Below are 16718 nucleotides of genomic sequence, written 5' to 3' on the forward strand. Positions count from 1 at the left end.
GCGCTTCCTTGCTTCTCAGTCTCCCTTCCCGCCTTTCCCCAACCCCCACCTCCCCCCATGCGCCTTTAATGAATGTGCTTCTGATGACTGTCCCCAGATGTGTAAGGACCACCTTTCCCCCCTCTCCTCCAGTATGCCTTTCTGGTGACGGCGTCTGTGCAGTTTGCTGGTGGGATCGTTATCTTCTTTGGACTCCTGGTGTCACCAGAAGAAATTGGTGAGGAGAAGCCGTCCCTTCTATTCCGAATGTCTGACTATTATGGCCAAAAGGAAATCTGAGGCCAAGAAATCAAATCTCTTTTTTCCTAGGAAAACTATGAGCTCCTTTTAGTGAGTGAAAGGAGAACAGTACTGCCGTTTGAGTCCTGTCGACATTGTAGCCAGCCCCTGGCACAGCTGCACATGTTTGAGGGGAGTGACGCACGTCTTTTATAGATACAGGAAAATCTTCGCGTTTGCAGATGATTTTTATACTTGAGACATTGGCTAGGAATCAGCGTGGATGTATTTCTCATTTCACTTCTGGAAACATTTCTTTTCATCCATAAAAGTGATTCATAAAAACGATACTTACCTGTAGTTAAATTCAGATTACGTACAGGCGAAACCACAGAAGCAAACAGATGTACAGTTCTTGTATCTTTTAAATATTTTTAGACAGACTGTGTGACTTTAATTGACCTTAGTTGACCTTGGTCTCTGAGCCTTTGTTGCCGCCTCTGTAAAATGGAAATGAAAAAAACATGAACCCCATAAGTAGTGGTAAATGCAGAGCCTTCGCACATGGTGGGGACTCCATAAACAGTGGCTGTCGCTGTTGTTTTAGGTCTTTCAGGTATTGAGGCAGAAGAAAGTTTTGAAGAAGACTCACACAGGCCATTAATTAATGGTGAAAATGAAGACGAATCTGAGCCGAATTATTCAATCCAAGATGATAGTTCTGTTGCCCAAGTCAAGGCAGTAAGCTTCTACCAGGCCTGTTGCCTTCCTGGAGTCATACCGGTAAGGACCACTCACATCTCACCACAGCCAGCGTGGTACGAGAGCCCTTGACATCTCCTCTGCCTGGGATAAAGCTTCCTTAAGTATTAAGCCTCTCTTGGACACTTTATTTTAGGAATATATGTTCTGAGGAGTATTGTCTAGTGCCCCTCAGCTTATCTGATCTCTAACACAGGGGTTGACAAACTTTTCCATGAAGAGGCAGAGAGTAAATATTTTTGACTTCGGGGAACCGTACAGTCTCTCCCACAACCACTTAGCTCTGTAGAGCAAAATAAGCCACGGAAAACATGGGACAGTTAGGCGTGGCCAGACTTGGCCAAAGAGCCCTGCTTTCCTGACCCTGATCTAGCCTGTGATTAAAAAGGCAAAGTTGATTATTTTTTAATGTGTACTTTTAGGCCTTTTGAAGTGTTATAGAATTATATGTGGACCGAGAAGAAGGGTTGTGAATGGTTCCTAAGCCTGCCTTGCCCTCATTCATTCATTCATCTATTTTAGACAGAGTCTTGCTCTGTCGCCCAGGCTGGAGTGCAGTGGCGTGACCTCGGCTCACTGCAACCTCTACCTTCCAAGTTAAAGTGATTCTCCTGCCTCAGCCTCCTGAGTAGCTGGGATTACAGGCGCGTGCCACCATACCTGGCTAATTTTTTGTATTTTTATAGAGATGGGGTTTCACTGTGTTAGCCAGGATGGTCTCAATCTCCTGACCTTGTGATCCACCTGCCTCGGCCTCCCAAAGTGCTGGGATTACAGGCGAGAGCCTCTGTGCCCAGCTTGTCTCCTTTTAAAGGGTCCAGAACAGAGCACTCCACAGTCTTTCTTGGTAATGCATTCCAGTGTTTCCCCAGCCTGTGCAGTCAGGAAAGCCTTCTAACGTCTACACTAAATCCCTTCTGCTGCAGTTTTTCTGTCTTGATGTTTTGGGCGCTCTAGCAGTGCAGTGGAAGTTAAGAGGCCTAGGTTATGTTTCCAGCTTACCCACTAACTTTCTGTGACACCTGGGATAAGTCACGCAACCCGTCCGTGTGTCTCAGTTCCCCTTCCCCCGGAATAGAAATTATTCCAGTCTTCCCCAGAGCCTGTAACACTGGGCTCTTGTGTTTTGATCAAGCACCTGTTGTTACTTCATTTGTCAGTGGTGCTTTATGAATGCAATCCCTCAGGTAGAGTGATCTGTAGGCCACGTGCCTGTCAATCCCCTTCTGCCGGTGCCCCCAAGCTGAGAGAACTAACATTTCCAACAAGAGTTAATTCTGAGTTAAAGTGTAAGTGTCATTTTCCACAATTAACCCAGTGATGATATATATAATATAAGAGAAATGCAGGTTCCTTTAGGCCTGTTCTTATGCTATTGATTATTATCTTTTAACTGGTTTTAAAGACACTCTGCCGGTAGTAGTTTAATTTTTGAGAAGGAACTTTGTCGTGACTAAATATGGACCTCTTTTGCTGTTCCTTTGTTCTTCACTGGCTGTTGTTCTCTGACATGGGCAGGGACGTGAAGGAAATCTAGTTAACTTAATTCCTTTGTCTTTGTAGCAGCCTGTCTGGTCAGAATGCACTCGTGATTGGGATTTGGCTCTCTAGGGGGTGGCTGTTGCCTGCCAGGGAAGCTGTTTTAAAACAAGTGATACCTAGGGAATAACTGGCAGCTCTAGGGAAAAGAATATACTAGCCAGACACCCTTTGAAGTCAGCCCCTCTGTTCCCCCCGCCTTTTCCTTTGATGCTAAATGTCAGGATTTCCTGGTAGTAATGTGTTGAATATAGGCGTCTCAGCCCCACCACTGTCTCCATGCAGCTGCAGCGTTTTTTCCCCTCAAGGGAGAGCCACAAGGCTGATGATGATGACATGTTCTTTCAGTTTTGACTTGCCAGAGAGACTCTCTTCTTTGCCACTGGACATGGGAATGTGGAGCTTTTGGAAAGTAGTGTGAAAGGAGTGATCATGCTGCTTCTTTTCTTAGACCTTGGAACTGTAGTGTAGCCCCCTTGCTCTTCTCTGTTGACGGTGTTGCCTTGGCAAGGGGTAGAATAACCAAGCCCGTCTGGCTGCTCCCAGTAGAGGCTGGGTTGCTTCCGGGACTTCTTTGCCTATGGTTAACGCTGGTTAGTGGCATGAATACCACTCATCTTTGTGTGAATAAAGAAATGTAGGCATGTGCCCTGCCTTGTAGGTTCAAAACACTGGTTTGCTTCTACCAGAGAACTGATACGAGGAGAAACTGCAGACAGTTAAGAAGTAGCCATTTGTGTTTTTTATTCCAAAGACCTGCTGTACATGAAGTGAACAGGGATGAAGAGCAGAGGGAGACAGGGTGAAGTCAGGCATGTGGGACTTTATAGAGATGTTTAATTATAAAATCAGGTCCTATTCATCCTAAATTCTTTATTTGGTTTTGCTTTTTAATGATATTAAAAATTGTGGTCATGCTGTGCTCTTTGCCTGTCGCTGAGAGTTGAATGCTTTTATTGTAGTACTCACTGGCCTACGCCTGCTTGAAGTTGGTGAATTACTCCTTCTTCTTCTGGCTGCCCTTTTATCTGAGTAACAACTTCGGCTGGAAGGAGGCGGAAGCCGACAAGCTGTCCGTTTGGTACGACGTTGGCGGGATCATAGGTATGCCAGTGATGCATCTTTTCCATAAATAGTCAGTCACTAGTGATCTTTTACTGGGTTGTGAAATCTGGTCTCACTTAAAGTTTTATTACTTATTCTACAGCCATTTTCCCTAAACTGTCCTACTAGTAAACAGCCAAACTCTTAAAAAATAAAAAAAAAAAGGAAAAAGAAAAAAAAGACGTCCATAGAAAGAAGACCCAGCCTAAGGCAGCACTGTGATTTATTGGGCTCTTTTTTCTCAGTCCTTTGTTGATGGAGCTGTTCTTTTGTCTGGGGAAGCACATGGGAATCTCTTTAAATACAATCCTTTCATATGCTTTCTCAGTGGTTTCTTAGCTCTAAAGCTAATTGTATGTCAGGGATTCAAGTTAGAATGTGAACGTGTTCATTGTATCTCTCTCCCACCTTCCCCACCACCCCTGGCCTAACCAGGGAGAATACAGCAATATCCCCTTATGTGGTGTCACTTATATATAATAAGATATTTTCAGAGAGAGAGAGAGAGACCGTTCATATAACTTATGTTACAGTATATTGTTATCTATTTTGTCAATTTCTGGGCCTAACTCATAAATTAAACTTGATCATGGGTATGTATGTATAGAGAAAAACGTAGTATGTACAGAGTTTGGTACTGCCTTGGTTTCGGGCATCCATGGGGGTTGTGGAACGCATCGCTGAGGATAAAGAGGATGCGTTTAGTGTGTAGATCGTCAGGTCATAGAGGCTAGAGTAACAGCAGGGATTAACTTTTGTGAATGTTTTTACAGTCGTTTCATTGTAAACAAAGATTTTAATAGTGGATTTGTGCTATAGCTAGAAGTATGAACAAGGAAGTAAGGCAGATGAGCAGAATGCATTTTAATGGGTATTACTTACATGGCTACTACCCAGATCTTAACAACCTTCAAAATGTTAACATTTAGAATTGTGGAGGCACACAGTCTATCCTAGCTGATCTGCTATTACTGTATTTGAACTTGGCTGCCCATATTCTTAAATCCAGACCCAAAGGTGAGGTTGCCACCTTTCGACCTCACCAAACTTCTGTGTCCTCTGAAGTTAAAATTGTCCAGCTGCCTGCTGTCTGATGAGGACTCACCAGATGTCCTGTAGCCCCTAGAACTCAGAGTAGTGCAGCATGTGACATTGTTGCTTGAAAGATTCACATCCCTGCTTCGTAAAGATCATGTCCTATTACTAAACCATAACTGCTGAATTGTATTTTAGTGAATATTTACTAGCCACCTTTTTTTTTTTTAGAGATGGGGGTACTGCTCTGTCACGCATGCTGGGGTGCAGTGGCACAATGTTGGCCCTCTCACCTCAGCCCCCCAAGTAGCTGGGACTATAGTCGTGCACCACCACACCCAGCTAATTTTTTTGTATTTTTTGTAGAGATGGGGTTTCACTATGTTGCCCAGGCTGGTCTCAAACTCCTGAGCTCAGGCAGTTTGCCCACCTCAGCCTTCCAAAGTGCTGGGATTACAGGTGTGAGCCACTGTGCCCAGCTACTGGCCTGCATAGACTGTAAGGCACAGTTTGTTTTTTTTTTTTTTTTTTTTTTTTGAGACAGAGTCTTACTCTGTTGCCAGGTGCCGGAGCACAGTGGCATGATCTTGGCTCACTGCAACCTCCATCTCCTGGGTTCAAGCAATTCTCCTGCCTCAGTCTCCCGAGTAACTGGGACTGTGGGTGCGTGCCACCACACCCAGCTAATTTTTTTTTTTATTTTTAGTAGAGACAGGGTTTCACCATGTTGGCCAGGATGGTCTTGATCTCTTGACCTCGTGATCCGCCCACCTCAGCCTCCCAAAGTGCTGGGATTACAGGTGTGAGCCACCATGCCCAGCAGTTTTTTGTTTTTTAAGAAACAGTCTTGCTCTGTTGCACAGGCTAGAGTGCAGTGGGACGATACAGCTCACCGAAGCCTCAGATTCCTGAGCTCAAGTGGCATGATATGATTCACCACAGCCTCAACCTCCTAGCTCAAGTGATCCCCCCACCTCAGCCTCCCAAGTATCTGGGAATGTAGGCATGTGCTACCACACCCATTTAATAATATGTTTTTAGACTGGCTTTGAACCCCTGGCCTCAAGCAATCCCCTAGCCTTAGTCTCCCAAAGTGCTGGGATTATAGGCGTGAGTCACCGTGCCCAGCGAGGCATAGTTCTTAATTCATTATCTTTTAAATTAAAAAGAAAAATCAGAAATAACATTCACAGCTTATTTTTTTAAGGGATAGAGGATGGCTTTGACAATTTCATGTTTTGCTGTCTGATTTGTGGTATCCTGTCCCCTTCGGTCATCATGGCTATTTAACAAACAGTTTATCTTCCTAAAAGGAAGTTATGGAGGACCCCTTTTCAGGGAGTCAGCCATATGTTTTGATAGACCAGTGTTAGGATCCCGTTATTGAGACTAGAGGGTGAATGGGGAGCATGCCTCAGACGACCGAGAGTCAGCCGTATGTTTTGATAGACCAGTGTTAGGATGCTGTTATCAAGATTAGAGGGTGGATGGGGAGCAGGCCTCAGACGACTGAGCTGCATTAGAAGTGATTTTGATTGCTTTTCACTCTGTGCTTGCAGGTGGGACTTTGCAGGGCTTCATCTCTGACGTACTACAGAAGAGAGCACCAGTTCTTGCCCTGAGTCTGCTTCTGGCAGTTGGGTCCCTCGTAGGGTATAGTCGTGAGTATCCCTTTGCAATTACTAATTCATTTGCTTTCTTAATCTGATACGAACAAGGCATTTGCCTGGAGTCAGTGATCAGTGCCGGGGAGAGCCTGGAGACCAGCTTCGAGGCCCGACATGCCACCTTTGTATTGTCCTGTGAATGCCTGGGAAACCTGTCATCACATCGTTTTATTTGTGTTGGGAGGAAACTGGCATGTCTTTTGCTTTGTTAATATGCTTAAAAGCTGCTTGGGAGAGTATATGCTTTGTTTGGAGAGGCTCCAGAGGCACAGCATTATAGCCAATAAAACAATAAAAGGGGAACAGGTTTCAAAAGCAGAAAGATGGTAATTAGTAGGTTAGTATATGTCCCGTAAGATGCTGTTGAGACAGGAGTAGAGCTTTTCTTTAGCTTTTAGAAGTCTCTTAGCTTGAGCACCAGCAAGAGGCAGACGTTACAAATCAGAGTTGAAAGAGGCAGAGAGAGTTGTGTCTCTTTGTTGTCTCTGGGAGTGATTTGTGAGGTCACAGAGATTCAGATCTTTGCGTGCTGTTGGCGGAGGCACGTGGTGTCTGCTTTTCAAGTCACTGTGGTTTGTCTGTGTCTTCCCTAACAGGTTCTCCAAACGATAAGTCCATCAATGCCCTTCTGATGACTGTTACAGGTACGGCATATGCCTCTGCTCCACTGTTCTTCTGTTACTCTGTCATTCAGAGGAAAAAGAAAACTCTTTTTCTCCTTCAATTTGAGTAGTACTGAAACCTTAATTACAGAGAATTCAAATTTTAAAATGAAAGATGTCTCCTTTTCCAGATTTCTTTTTCTCTTTCTCTTTCTTCTTCTGCTCTTACTTGTAGAAGTGACTTAGAAAGATGCCACATGGGAGACCAATTCACCAGCTTTCAAGAAAAAATCCACTGTAGCTCAGGTGTTCTCCTGTGTTGGAATTGGTCAGCATTTTTCACATGAACACTAGATAAAATAGTTGGGTGCATTCAGGAAGTATGTTATAGAAAAATTTGAAATGGAGTCTTGCTCTGTTGCCCAGGCTGGAATGCAGTGGTGCAATCTCAGCTCACTGCAACCTCTGCCTCCTGGGTTCAAGTGATTCTCATGCTTCAGCCTCCCAAGTAGCTGGGATTATAGGTGTGCCACCACCATGCCCGGCTAATTTTTGTATTTGTAGTAGAGATGGGGTTTCACCATGTTGCCCAGGCTGGTCTTGATCTCCTGACCTCATGTGATCTGCTGGTCTTGGCCTCCCAAAATACTGGGATTACACGCATTTGCCACCATGCCCAGCCAGAAAAATTACTAATTTTAAACTTTACTTTCATTTTTGAGAAGGAATCTCGCTCTTGTTGCCCAGGCTGCAGTTCAGCAGCACAATCTCAGCTAACTGCAAACTCTACCTCCCGGGTTCAAATGATTCTTCTGCCTCAGCCTCCCGAGTAGCTGGGATTACAGGTGCCTGTTGCCATGCCTGGCTAATTTTTGTAGTTTTAGTAGAGACAGGATTTCACCATGTTGCCTAGGCTGGTCTTGAACTCCTGACCTCAGGTGATCTGCCCACCTCAGCCTCCCAAAATGCTGGGATTACAGGCATGAGCCATTGTGCTCAGCCAGAAAAATTATTTATTTTAAACTTTAGATCATGCTTGGGAGAATGAGCTGCTTATGCTACTTGAGACACATGGAACTGATTCCAGCACGTGGGTCACATGGGCCAACTCATGCCCGATTTGTGGGCGGCCTCACTGAGAGCAGTGGCAGATAGAGTCACCTGCTCCATTTCAGTGGCTTTTTCCTCTTTGCTCTTTTTTCCCCAGTGTTCCTGGTTGAATTTGTGCAGTGGAATGATCATATGATGCAACTCTACTGTAGTAGAATTTGACAAGCCAGTGCAGTTAGTTATTAATGCATATAAATGTCACAGGATTAGAAAGGCTGTGTGTTTCAGTATATTTTTGCATCTTTGGGTTCTACAAAATATACTAGAGTGCCACATAATTCAAGAAGGGGTTTCAGGAACGTGGATGTTCCTCAACAGTTCAAATTATTAATAGTTTGAACATGGTATGATTCGGCGGAGGGGGGGGTTCCTTTTTTTTCCCACTTCTCTCCAAGGGATTTTTATTTTGCCTTATGCAGTACATTACTAGTGGTTGTGAATTGTGTTTTAATAAGAACCTGTTCTGACTTCAGGATTTTTTATTGGTGGACCTTCGAATATGATTAGCTCTGCAATTTCTGCGGACTTGGGTCGCCAGGAGATCATCCAAGGGAGCAGTGAGGCTTTGGCCACTGTCACAGGAATTGTTGATGGTTCGGGGAGCATCGGAGCTGCCGTGGGCCAGGTGAGAGAACAGGACCAGGGTTGGGATTCTACTGTCTTCCCTCAAAGGTGGCTGAACATGAACCTGCCCTCAGGGCCTCAGTAGGTGGCAGTCTTGTGCTGTAGAACGCTGTACTGAGAGCGCAGGGGCTCCTGTCTCCTCTCAGGGCCAGCTAATGTGTCCCATTGTGGAAGGACCCTCCATTTTTTTTCAGTCCTTTTTATTACTTATACTTCCAAATTCTGTCTACAAATAAGCTAAGACCTCATGAGACGGACAGATCATTCTGCCCCAGTTCACTACCCCCTTCTTTTCAGGCTGAACTTGGTATTCCATGGCAGCGGGTGCTTCTTGTTATCCCCACCTGGCATGTGGACCCCACCTTTGCTGTCTCCCGTCTCCCTCTCCCAGACACTCCACTGCATACACGTTCCTTCCTGGGCCCCACCAGACATGACCATGGACTCTGCAGCTGCTTCTGAATCACTTGCTCTGCTTCCTGTGTGTCCAGAAATCTATGACTGTATCTCAAGGGGTGGCTCATGAATGTCAGCTATCAGAATCATCTGGGATACTCATTCAAGTACAGAACACTGAGTATACTAGAGACTCGCTGAGTTAGAACCCACGGATCTATATTTTCAACAAGCCTTCCTGGTAATTGTTCTGCACTTGGATGTTTGAGATCCCTGTGCTAAGATTGGCCTGCTATACTTAGTCAGAACTATTTACATTGACCTTTTTTTTTTTTTTTTTTTTGCACAAATTGAGGCTTTCTCTGGGACAGGTATCTCTTTTCTGGGACAGTCGTGAATCATGCCTCTTCTAGGATATACCACTCAGATCAGAGTGAATTTTGCAAAAATATGGATTTGAGAGTCATCTGTATGGATAAAAATAGTTGAACCTATGGAAGTGGGTTTTTTATGTAATGGGAAAAAGAATGCTGGCCAAGCCTCAGGGAATGCCCAGTGGTCAAAAAAGAGGAAGACAGCAGATTAACCTGTAGTCAAGAGGGTTGCATTTGAGAAGGTGTTAGTAAGGTCATGGACGTAGAGAGGTCAGGAGAAGGAGAACTGAAGGATTTGTCTCTTAGGTGCTTAGTTGTGACATCTAGGAGGTCATTAATGGCCTTGAAGATTGTTGTTGCTTCCTTGGTGGGGTGAATTGCTGATGTCTGATTGCTAGTGGTTAATGAGAGAGCAAGTATTGAGGTAAAGTAAGCCACCTTAATACTTTACCTGGCCGTGTTTGAGTAGTCTGTGTACACTTGCTAATGTCTGTTCTTCCCGCTGTAATGTAAGCTTCCTGAGTGCATCATTTCGTTGTATGTTCTTCCATGGCCTTTGTACTTAGAGCAGTGCCTGGCACACGGTAGACATTACTTGTGGAATGATTGTAGAATGAATGACTGATAGGCTTAGCATATTTTACTGTAAGACTAAAGGGCAAAAAACCCAGACAAACAAAAATCTTAGCAAAGGCTTGAGAAATGTGCTTACCTGATCATGCTCTGGAGTGGGAATCAAAAAATGCTCCTAGCCATCAGTTCTGACGGCTTCGTCTATGGGGTAGAGAGTGACTGCCTTGGGCACCCTTTTTCAACATTATATTATTTGAAGTTACCTTTCTTTATGAATGTTTTCTTCACAAACTAAATGGGTGGATTTTAATGAGTATTTCAGGGAGCTTGCTTTTATTTAGATCGCCTCACCTGCCAGTACCTAGATCCCTCACTGTGAACTTGGGTCCTAGACTGACCTTCACGGTTGGGGAAGCATGTCCCGAGTAGATCATTGTTAGCTTTACTCCATTCCTCTTCCATGGTGGGTTTTGAATGATTTCCCGTTGCCTAAGGGGTGAAATCCCAAACTCTGTGACTTAGTGTTAGCCAGTGTACTAACTTACCCTGAATAACTTTGTTGCCCCCATCTTTCCCTGACTTCCCAAGTAAAGAATTGTTTCTCCTTCAGGTTGCCATAGCAGTTGATGTGGTCCTCTAGTAGGCACCTGTCTTGGTGTAAAGGTGATGCACCATGGCAAGTGCTCTGCTTGTTGCCTTCATTTTTGCGTTTCTAATGCTTAGTGCTTTCTTTTTTGACACATACTGGGGGTTCAGTAAGATTCAATTGCAGTATCTGCCCAAGAGAAATGAGAACAAATGTCCACATTAATGCTTGTATATGAAGCTGAGGGTGGTGGCTCATGCCTGTAATCCCACCCAGCACTTTGGGAGGCCAAGGCAGGAGTATTGCTGAGGCCAGGGGTTCAAGACCAGCCTGAGCAACATAGTGAGACCCTTATCTCTACAAAAATATAAAAAGTTAGCTGGACATGGTGATGTGTGCCTGTCCCAACTACTTGGGAGGCTGAGACAGGAGGATTGCTTGAGCCTGGGAAGTCAAGGCTGCAGTGAGCCATGATCACACCACTCCACTCCAGCCTGGGTGACAGAGCCAGACCCTTTTTTATTTGTTTTTGAGACAGGGTCTGGCTCTGTCGCCTAGGCTGGAGTGCAGTGGCACGATCTTGGTTCACGGCAACCTCTGCAATCTTGGTTCACAGCAACCTCTGCCTTCTGGGGCTCAAGTGATTTTCCCACCTCAGCCTCTCAAATAGCTTGGACTGCAGGTATGCACCACCACACCCAGCTAAGTTTTGTATTTTTTTGTAGAGATGGGGTTTCACCGCATTGCCCAGACTGGTCTTAAACTCTTGGAATGAAGTGATCCTCCTGCCTCGGACTCCCAAAGTGCTAGGATTATGGGAATAAGCCACCTTGCTTGGCCAAGACTCTGTCTCAAAAAAAAAAAAAAAAAAAGGCAAAGTTGTAGTCAGAGTTTGGAGCACCCCTGTGCTTCCTTTAATGGATGATTAGACCTCTGCTTTTTTGCTTCACATGATGTGATCTAATATAAATCACACAGTTGTTCTGCATTAATTTTTTTCATATGTACATTTCAGTAATAATGTGATCAAATAACATGGGTTCCCCTTTTGTGTCTGTGACCAAACGGATTTTCGACAAAGGTACCAGGACCATTCAATGGGGAAAGGATGGTCTCTCAGTAAATAATATTGGGATAACTGGTATCCACGTGAAGAGAATGAAGTTGGAGCTGAGGAGGAGGGGAGGAAAGAAAAGAAAAAAGAATGAAGGGCTGAGCGCGGTGGCTCATGCCTGTAATCCCGGCACTTTGCGAAGCCAAGGCAGGTGGATCATGAGTCAGGAGCTTGAGACCAGCCTCACCAACATGGTGAAACCCTGTCTCTATTAAAAATACAAAAATTAGCCAGGGATGGTGGATTGAGCCTGTAATCCCAGCTACTTGAGAGGCCCAGGCAGGAGAATCGCTGGAACCTGGGATACGGAGATTGCAGTGAGTGGAGATTGCCCCACTGCACTCCAGCCTGGGCGACAGAGCAAGACTCCATCTCCAGAAAAAAAAAAAAAGGAGTGAAGTTCTAATGCAGTCTACCTTGAAAGCATTATGCTAAATGAAACAGACCAGACATAAAAGGACAAATACTGTTATTCCATTTACACAAAATATCTACAATAGGCCAATCCATAGAACCAGAAAGAAGAGGTTACCAGGGGTTGGGGAGATGGGCAGTTAATTGCTTAATAGGTACAGAGTTTCTGTTTGGATGATGAAAAAGTTTGGAAATAGATGGTGGTGATGGTTGTATAATATTATGAATGTAACTGATACCAATGCATTGTACACTTAAACATGGTTAAAATGGCAAATTTTATGTCAGTTATATCTTAACCATAATAAGATAAAAAAAGACAATGGGTTAAATAAGTGCAATTAGATCCTTTTCAATAATTGAAGGAAAAGTAAAAGAATATGCTGCAGAATGCGAAGGTAGTGTAGCAGTATTCTAAGCAGACAGCGTAATTGGAAAATGAGTGGCATACTCAAAGACAAACTGTTTTGGAAGCATCAATTATGGTACCTTTCATTAGAAGAAAGAATGAGTAAAGGGGAGTGGCTTTCGGATGTTCATCTTCCTCTCTAAATAGCAAAGTGAATAAAAATAACCCTGAACTGACAACTTCTGTTATACAGTTTTTCCATTTGGACTCTGCATGCTTACAAAATGAGGCCATTGATCACAGCAGGCACATGTATGTGGAAGAGCTTTGTAAACTTCAAAACATACAAACCCTGCTCCCTTCTTATTTTCTAAAATAGCCATGTTTAATCTACTTATAAAGAATTATACTGTATTTTTGTCTCCCTTTTAGTATTTAGTGTCTCTGATCCGGGACAAGCTAGGATGGATGTGGGTTTTCTACTTTTTCATTCTCATGGTAAGTGTGTGCCCTTTAAAAAAAAAAGTCATTTTTCTTACTAAGTTGAAAGCATTTACTTAAGTCATTTCTTGAAACCAGCAAAACTGCTGATTGCTTTAAAAGGCCCCTTTATGAAAAGTAACATTTTATTAATCTAAAAGACACATTGTTCTTTTTTTTTTTTTTTTTTTTTGAGACAGAGTCTTGCTCTGTCATGCAGGCTGGAGTGCGGTGGTGTGATCTCGGCTCATTGCAGCCTCCACCTACCAGGTTCAAGTGATTCTCCCACCTCAGCCTCCTGAGCTGCTGGGATTCCAGGCACCTGCCACCACTCCTGGCTAATTTTTGTATGTTTAGTAGAGATGGGGTTTTACCATATTGGCCAGGCTGGTTTTGAACTCCTGACCTCAGGTGATCCACCCGCCTCATCCTCCCAAAGTGCTGGGATTACAGTGTGAGCCACCACACCTGGCCTCACATTCTTCTTTTTAAGAAAGAAAAAAGGCTCTCAGTTTGCTCTTGACCTGTGTCTAATGAATATTGCCATTTATTATTTCAGAAAAACAAGAGACTTATTTAAAGAATCAACAGCCCCTAATCAGTATACTCTTCTAGGCTACCCTCTATCTGCAGAATATAATTTGGAAATTCTGAAGCAAATTACAATGTACACTAAGCAACACAGAGTTAAAACAGAAGCATTGCTGTAATTAACACTGTTATATATCTTGGTTCTAAAATAGTGGGGGTTTCTTGAGGAAATATTTACTATGCCCTAGACATTCTTGGCTGGGATTCTGTACTTTCTTGGAAATAGCCAATACAGAATAAGGCCTTGTATTTATTTATTTATTTTGAGACAGGGTCTCATTCTGTCATCCAGGTTGGAGTGCAGTGGCACAATCACAGCTCACTACAGCCTTGACCTCCTGGGCTCAGGTGGTCCTCCCACCTCAGCCTCCCGATTAGCTGGGACTACAGGTGTGTGCCACCACGCCTTGCTAACTTCTTCAATTTTTTGTAGAGGGGGTTTCGCCATGTAGCCTAGGCTGGTCTTAAACTCCTGAGGCTTTGTGCTTTTAAAATGTTGCTCTCTAGGCTGGGCGTGTTGGCTCACGCCTATAATCCCAGCACTTTGGGAGGCCAAGGCGGGCAGATCACGAGGTCAAGAGATCGAGACAATTCTGACCAATATGGTGAAGCCCCATCTCTTCTAAAAATATAGAAATTAGCTGGGCATGTTGGCATGTGCCTGTAGTTCCAGCTATTCAGGAGACAGGCAGGAGAATCACTTGAACCCAGGAGGCGGAGATTGCAGTGAGCTGAGATGGTGCCACTGCACTCCAGCCAGACTCTGTCTCAAAAAAAAAAAAAAAAGAAAGAAAAAAAGAAGTTGCCCTCTGTTATGAGCGGTGACATACTCAGGCATGTTATTGATGGGACAGTGCTCAAGACAGGATGACTACCTGAGAGAGTCTGGAATACACCAGGGTGTGTTCAGTATCGTGTCCTCCAATCCAGGGTGGTGTAATTGAAGGCAGCTTCTGCCACCCCTACTCCAGGCAGCTATCCTCTTGCCTTGTTCAAGGAGCCCTGGGATAGTCCAACTCCAGGAATTCCTCGTAGCTTTCATCTAATTCCCATCTAGCTTCCAAAGACCGGGCCATATAACTTGTGTTCCATTTATGACATCCATGCTAAGTAGAGGGAAGGATCTTCTGATGAGCTTTCTGGTGTGATCATACTAGGAATTGTGGTAGAAAGAAACTTGATCTATGATAAGGATCGTTGTTAATCTGGGCCTCTGGTCTCAATTCTCTCCTCTGCCTGTGGCAAATTATTTGTGCACTTCATTCTGTTTTTGGCAATTGAAATGTGATGTTAAGTGTTTTGTACTATTAGCCCTAATTTTGAAAATCATTTTCTAATTCATTGAAGATTAAACGTTATCTTTGTATGAAGTCAAAATGAATGTAATTGTCCAAATCTGTTATTATGTTCAAAACATGACGCTCTAACAGAAATAAATTGTTGCTGCATATGTAATACAATTTTCTCTTCACAGACAAGTTGTACAATTGTGTTTATATCGCCGTTAATAGTGAAGGAAATATTCTCTCTCATGCGAAGGAGACAAGCTCACATATTGAGGGAGTGACTGGTGCCCGAGAGACAGAACTATGTCAGCCACATCAGGACCATTAGGGCTTCGAATCTGCCCTATTCAGGGTTTGTCCAGGAGCTCCAGCATGACCTTGGACTGTCAGACCTTCTCAACACTGCCAGCCACCTGAGATCTGACCAGCCGTGAAGGCTGCGCTGGTTTTTTACACTACAGGAATTACTGCTGACGATTTTTGTTGTTGTTTCATGAATGTGCCGAATGACCTCTGACTCTGCCATCATCTTTGTTTGGCGTGTTGAGGTTTATCCTTAACTGTTGTTTTGGACTTGGACTTTCTCTAGCCTGGAAAATTGAGTGAACAGAAGGCAAAGCCACCCGTGGTTTATAGTGGTGATTTGTTCCACAAATGGAAGAGATCATTGCATTTCGCTTTGGTAATGAGTTTATATAGAGTGGCTCATCTTTCAAGCATCAAATCCTGATAAAATGCTCAAGCTGGACCAAGCTGCAAGCTTGTCTTGGACAAAGAATCCCTCTGTTCACTGTGGTGGGAAAGCTTTCACTACATGCCTCCTGACTGGCTCAGCCACTCTGTGTCTGATCTCAAAGCCATTCAGCCCAGAAGCACAAAATATCTTCAAATTATTGTCAACTTGTTCTCCTCCATCTTCATTCAAACGAGCGTGGACTCCTGGGAGTATTTAGTCTTCCTTTCAAGGACATTAGTTATCTTGAACATTCCGATGTGTAACTTGCAACTCAAGCACGCAGCCCCAGATTTGTTGTCTGGGAACCTTAGGATCCTCTAGGATGCTAATCTGCTTAGTCTATTTTTAAAGGATTATCTCTGGCACAGCTGGGTTCCTGGAGTTACCTCAGCAGAAGACTAGAATTAGAGAAAAGGGAAAGACCTTTTGTTCTAGTAAGTGTCAAGTACAGATGCGCTATGTACCTATGATACCTATGTACCCTATGATGGGGTTATGTCCCAGTAAACCCATCGGAAGTCAAACGTATTTCATACACCTGACCTACTGGACATCATAGCTTAGCCTCACCTATCCTAATATACTCAGAACACTCTGATCAGCCTACAGTTGGGCAGAATCATCTAACACAAACTCTATTTTATAATCAAGTGTTGAATATATCATGTAATTTATTGACTGCTGTACATTATGTTGAAATTGCAACCATTTCTCACCACTGTAAAGTCCAAACATCAGAAGCTGAGGACTGTCTGTGACATTGAATCACATTAATGGATTACTAGGGCCTGCGGGGTATTCATTCTTTAGAGAAATATATATATCTTCAGGGCTGTGAATTCTGTACTAGTGAATTCTGATCAATATTTTAAGATCATTCTGTATATATATATATATATATATTTTAAGTTATATAAGCAAGCTAGGAGGAGAACGTGCAATTTTGAGGGATTCCTAATTTGCATTGGGTTAGGGAATATTTTTCAACCTCTTGCTTTATACTCTTATATGGGGTGTGTTTATGAACTTGTTAATGTTATTTAATCATGCAGATTTCCAATCAGTGTATTGCTTATTTACTGACAAAAAGGGAAAATACGAAACACGGAAAGGGACAATAAACTGACTTTCATAAATCTCCATTTCGTTATTGAAAT

General features: G+C 43.5%; 1 protein-coding gene across 6 annotated transcripts in view; it reads left to right on the forward strand.

Annotated features, from left to right (window-relative positions):
- SLC37A3 (solute carrier family 37 member 3) overlaps positions 1–16718 on the forward strand; it is an 87758-nt gene that overhangs the window by 43171 nt on the left and 27869 nt on the right. For 3 of the 6 annotated variants that reach the window (XM_002751934.6, XM_009002976.4, XM_017975585.4), the window contains 8 exons: positions 133–217; positions 827–1002; positions 3483–3624; positions 6219–6320; positions 6923–6970; positions 8512–8663; positions 12901–12966; positions 15014–16697. In XM_002751934.6, coding sequence (XP_002751980.2) covers positions 133–217; positions 827–1002; positions 3483–3624; positions 6219–6320; positions 6923–6970; positions 8512–8663; positions 12901–12966; positions 15014–15106 — 864 coding nt within the window. In that variant the 3' untranslated portion in view covers positions 15107–16697. Of the gene's footprint in view, positions 1–132; positions 218–826; positions 1003–3482; positions 3625–6218; positions 6321–6922; positions 6971–8511; positions 8664–12900; positions 12967–15013; positions 16698–16718 lie in introns of those variants that run through there. The other 3 variants (XM_078343632.1, XM_078343634.1, XM_078343633.1) reach the window with 1 other exon arrangement.

The sequence above is a fragment of the Callithrix jacchus genome, chromosome 11 (genome assembly GCF_049354715.1).
Source record: "Callithrix jacchus isolate 240 chromosome 11, calJac240_pri, whole genome shotgun sequence".
Lineage (NCBI taxonomy): Eukaryota > Metazoa > Chordata > Mammalia > Primates > Cebidae > Callithrix > Callithrix jacchus.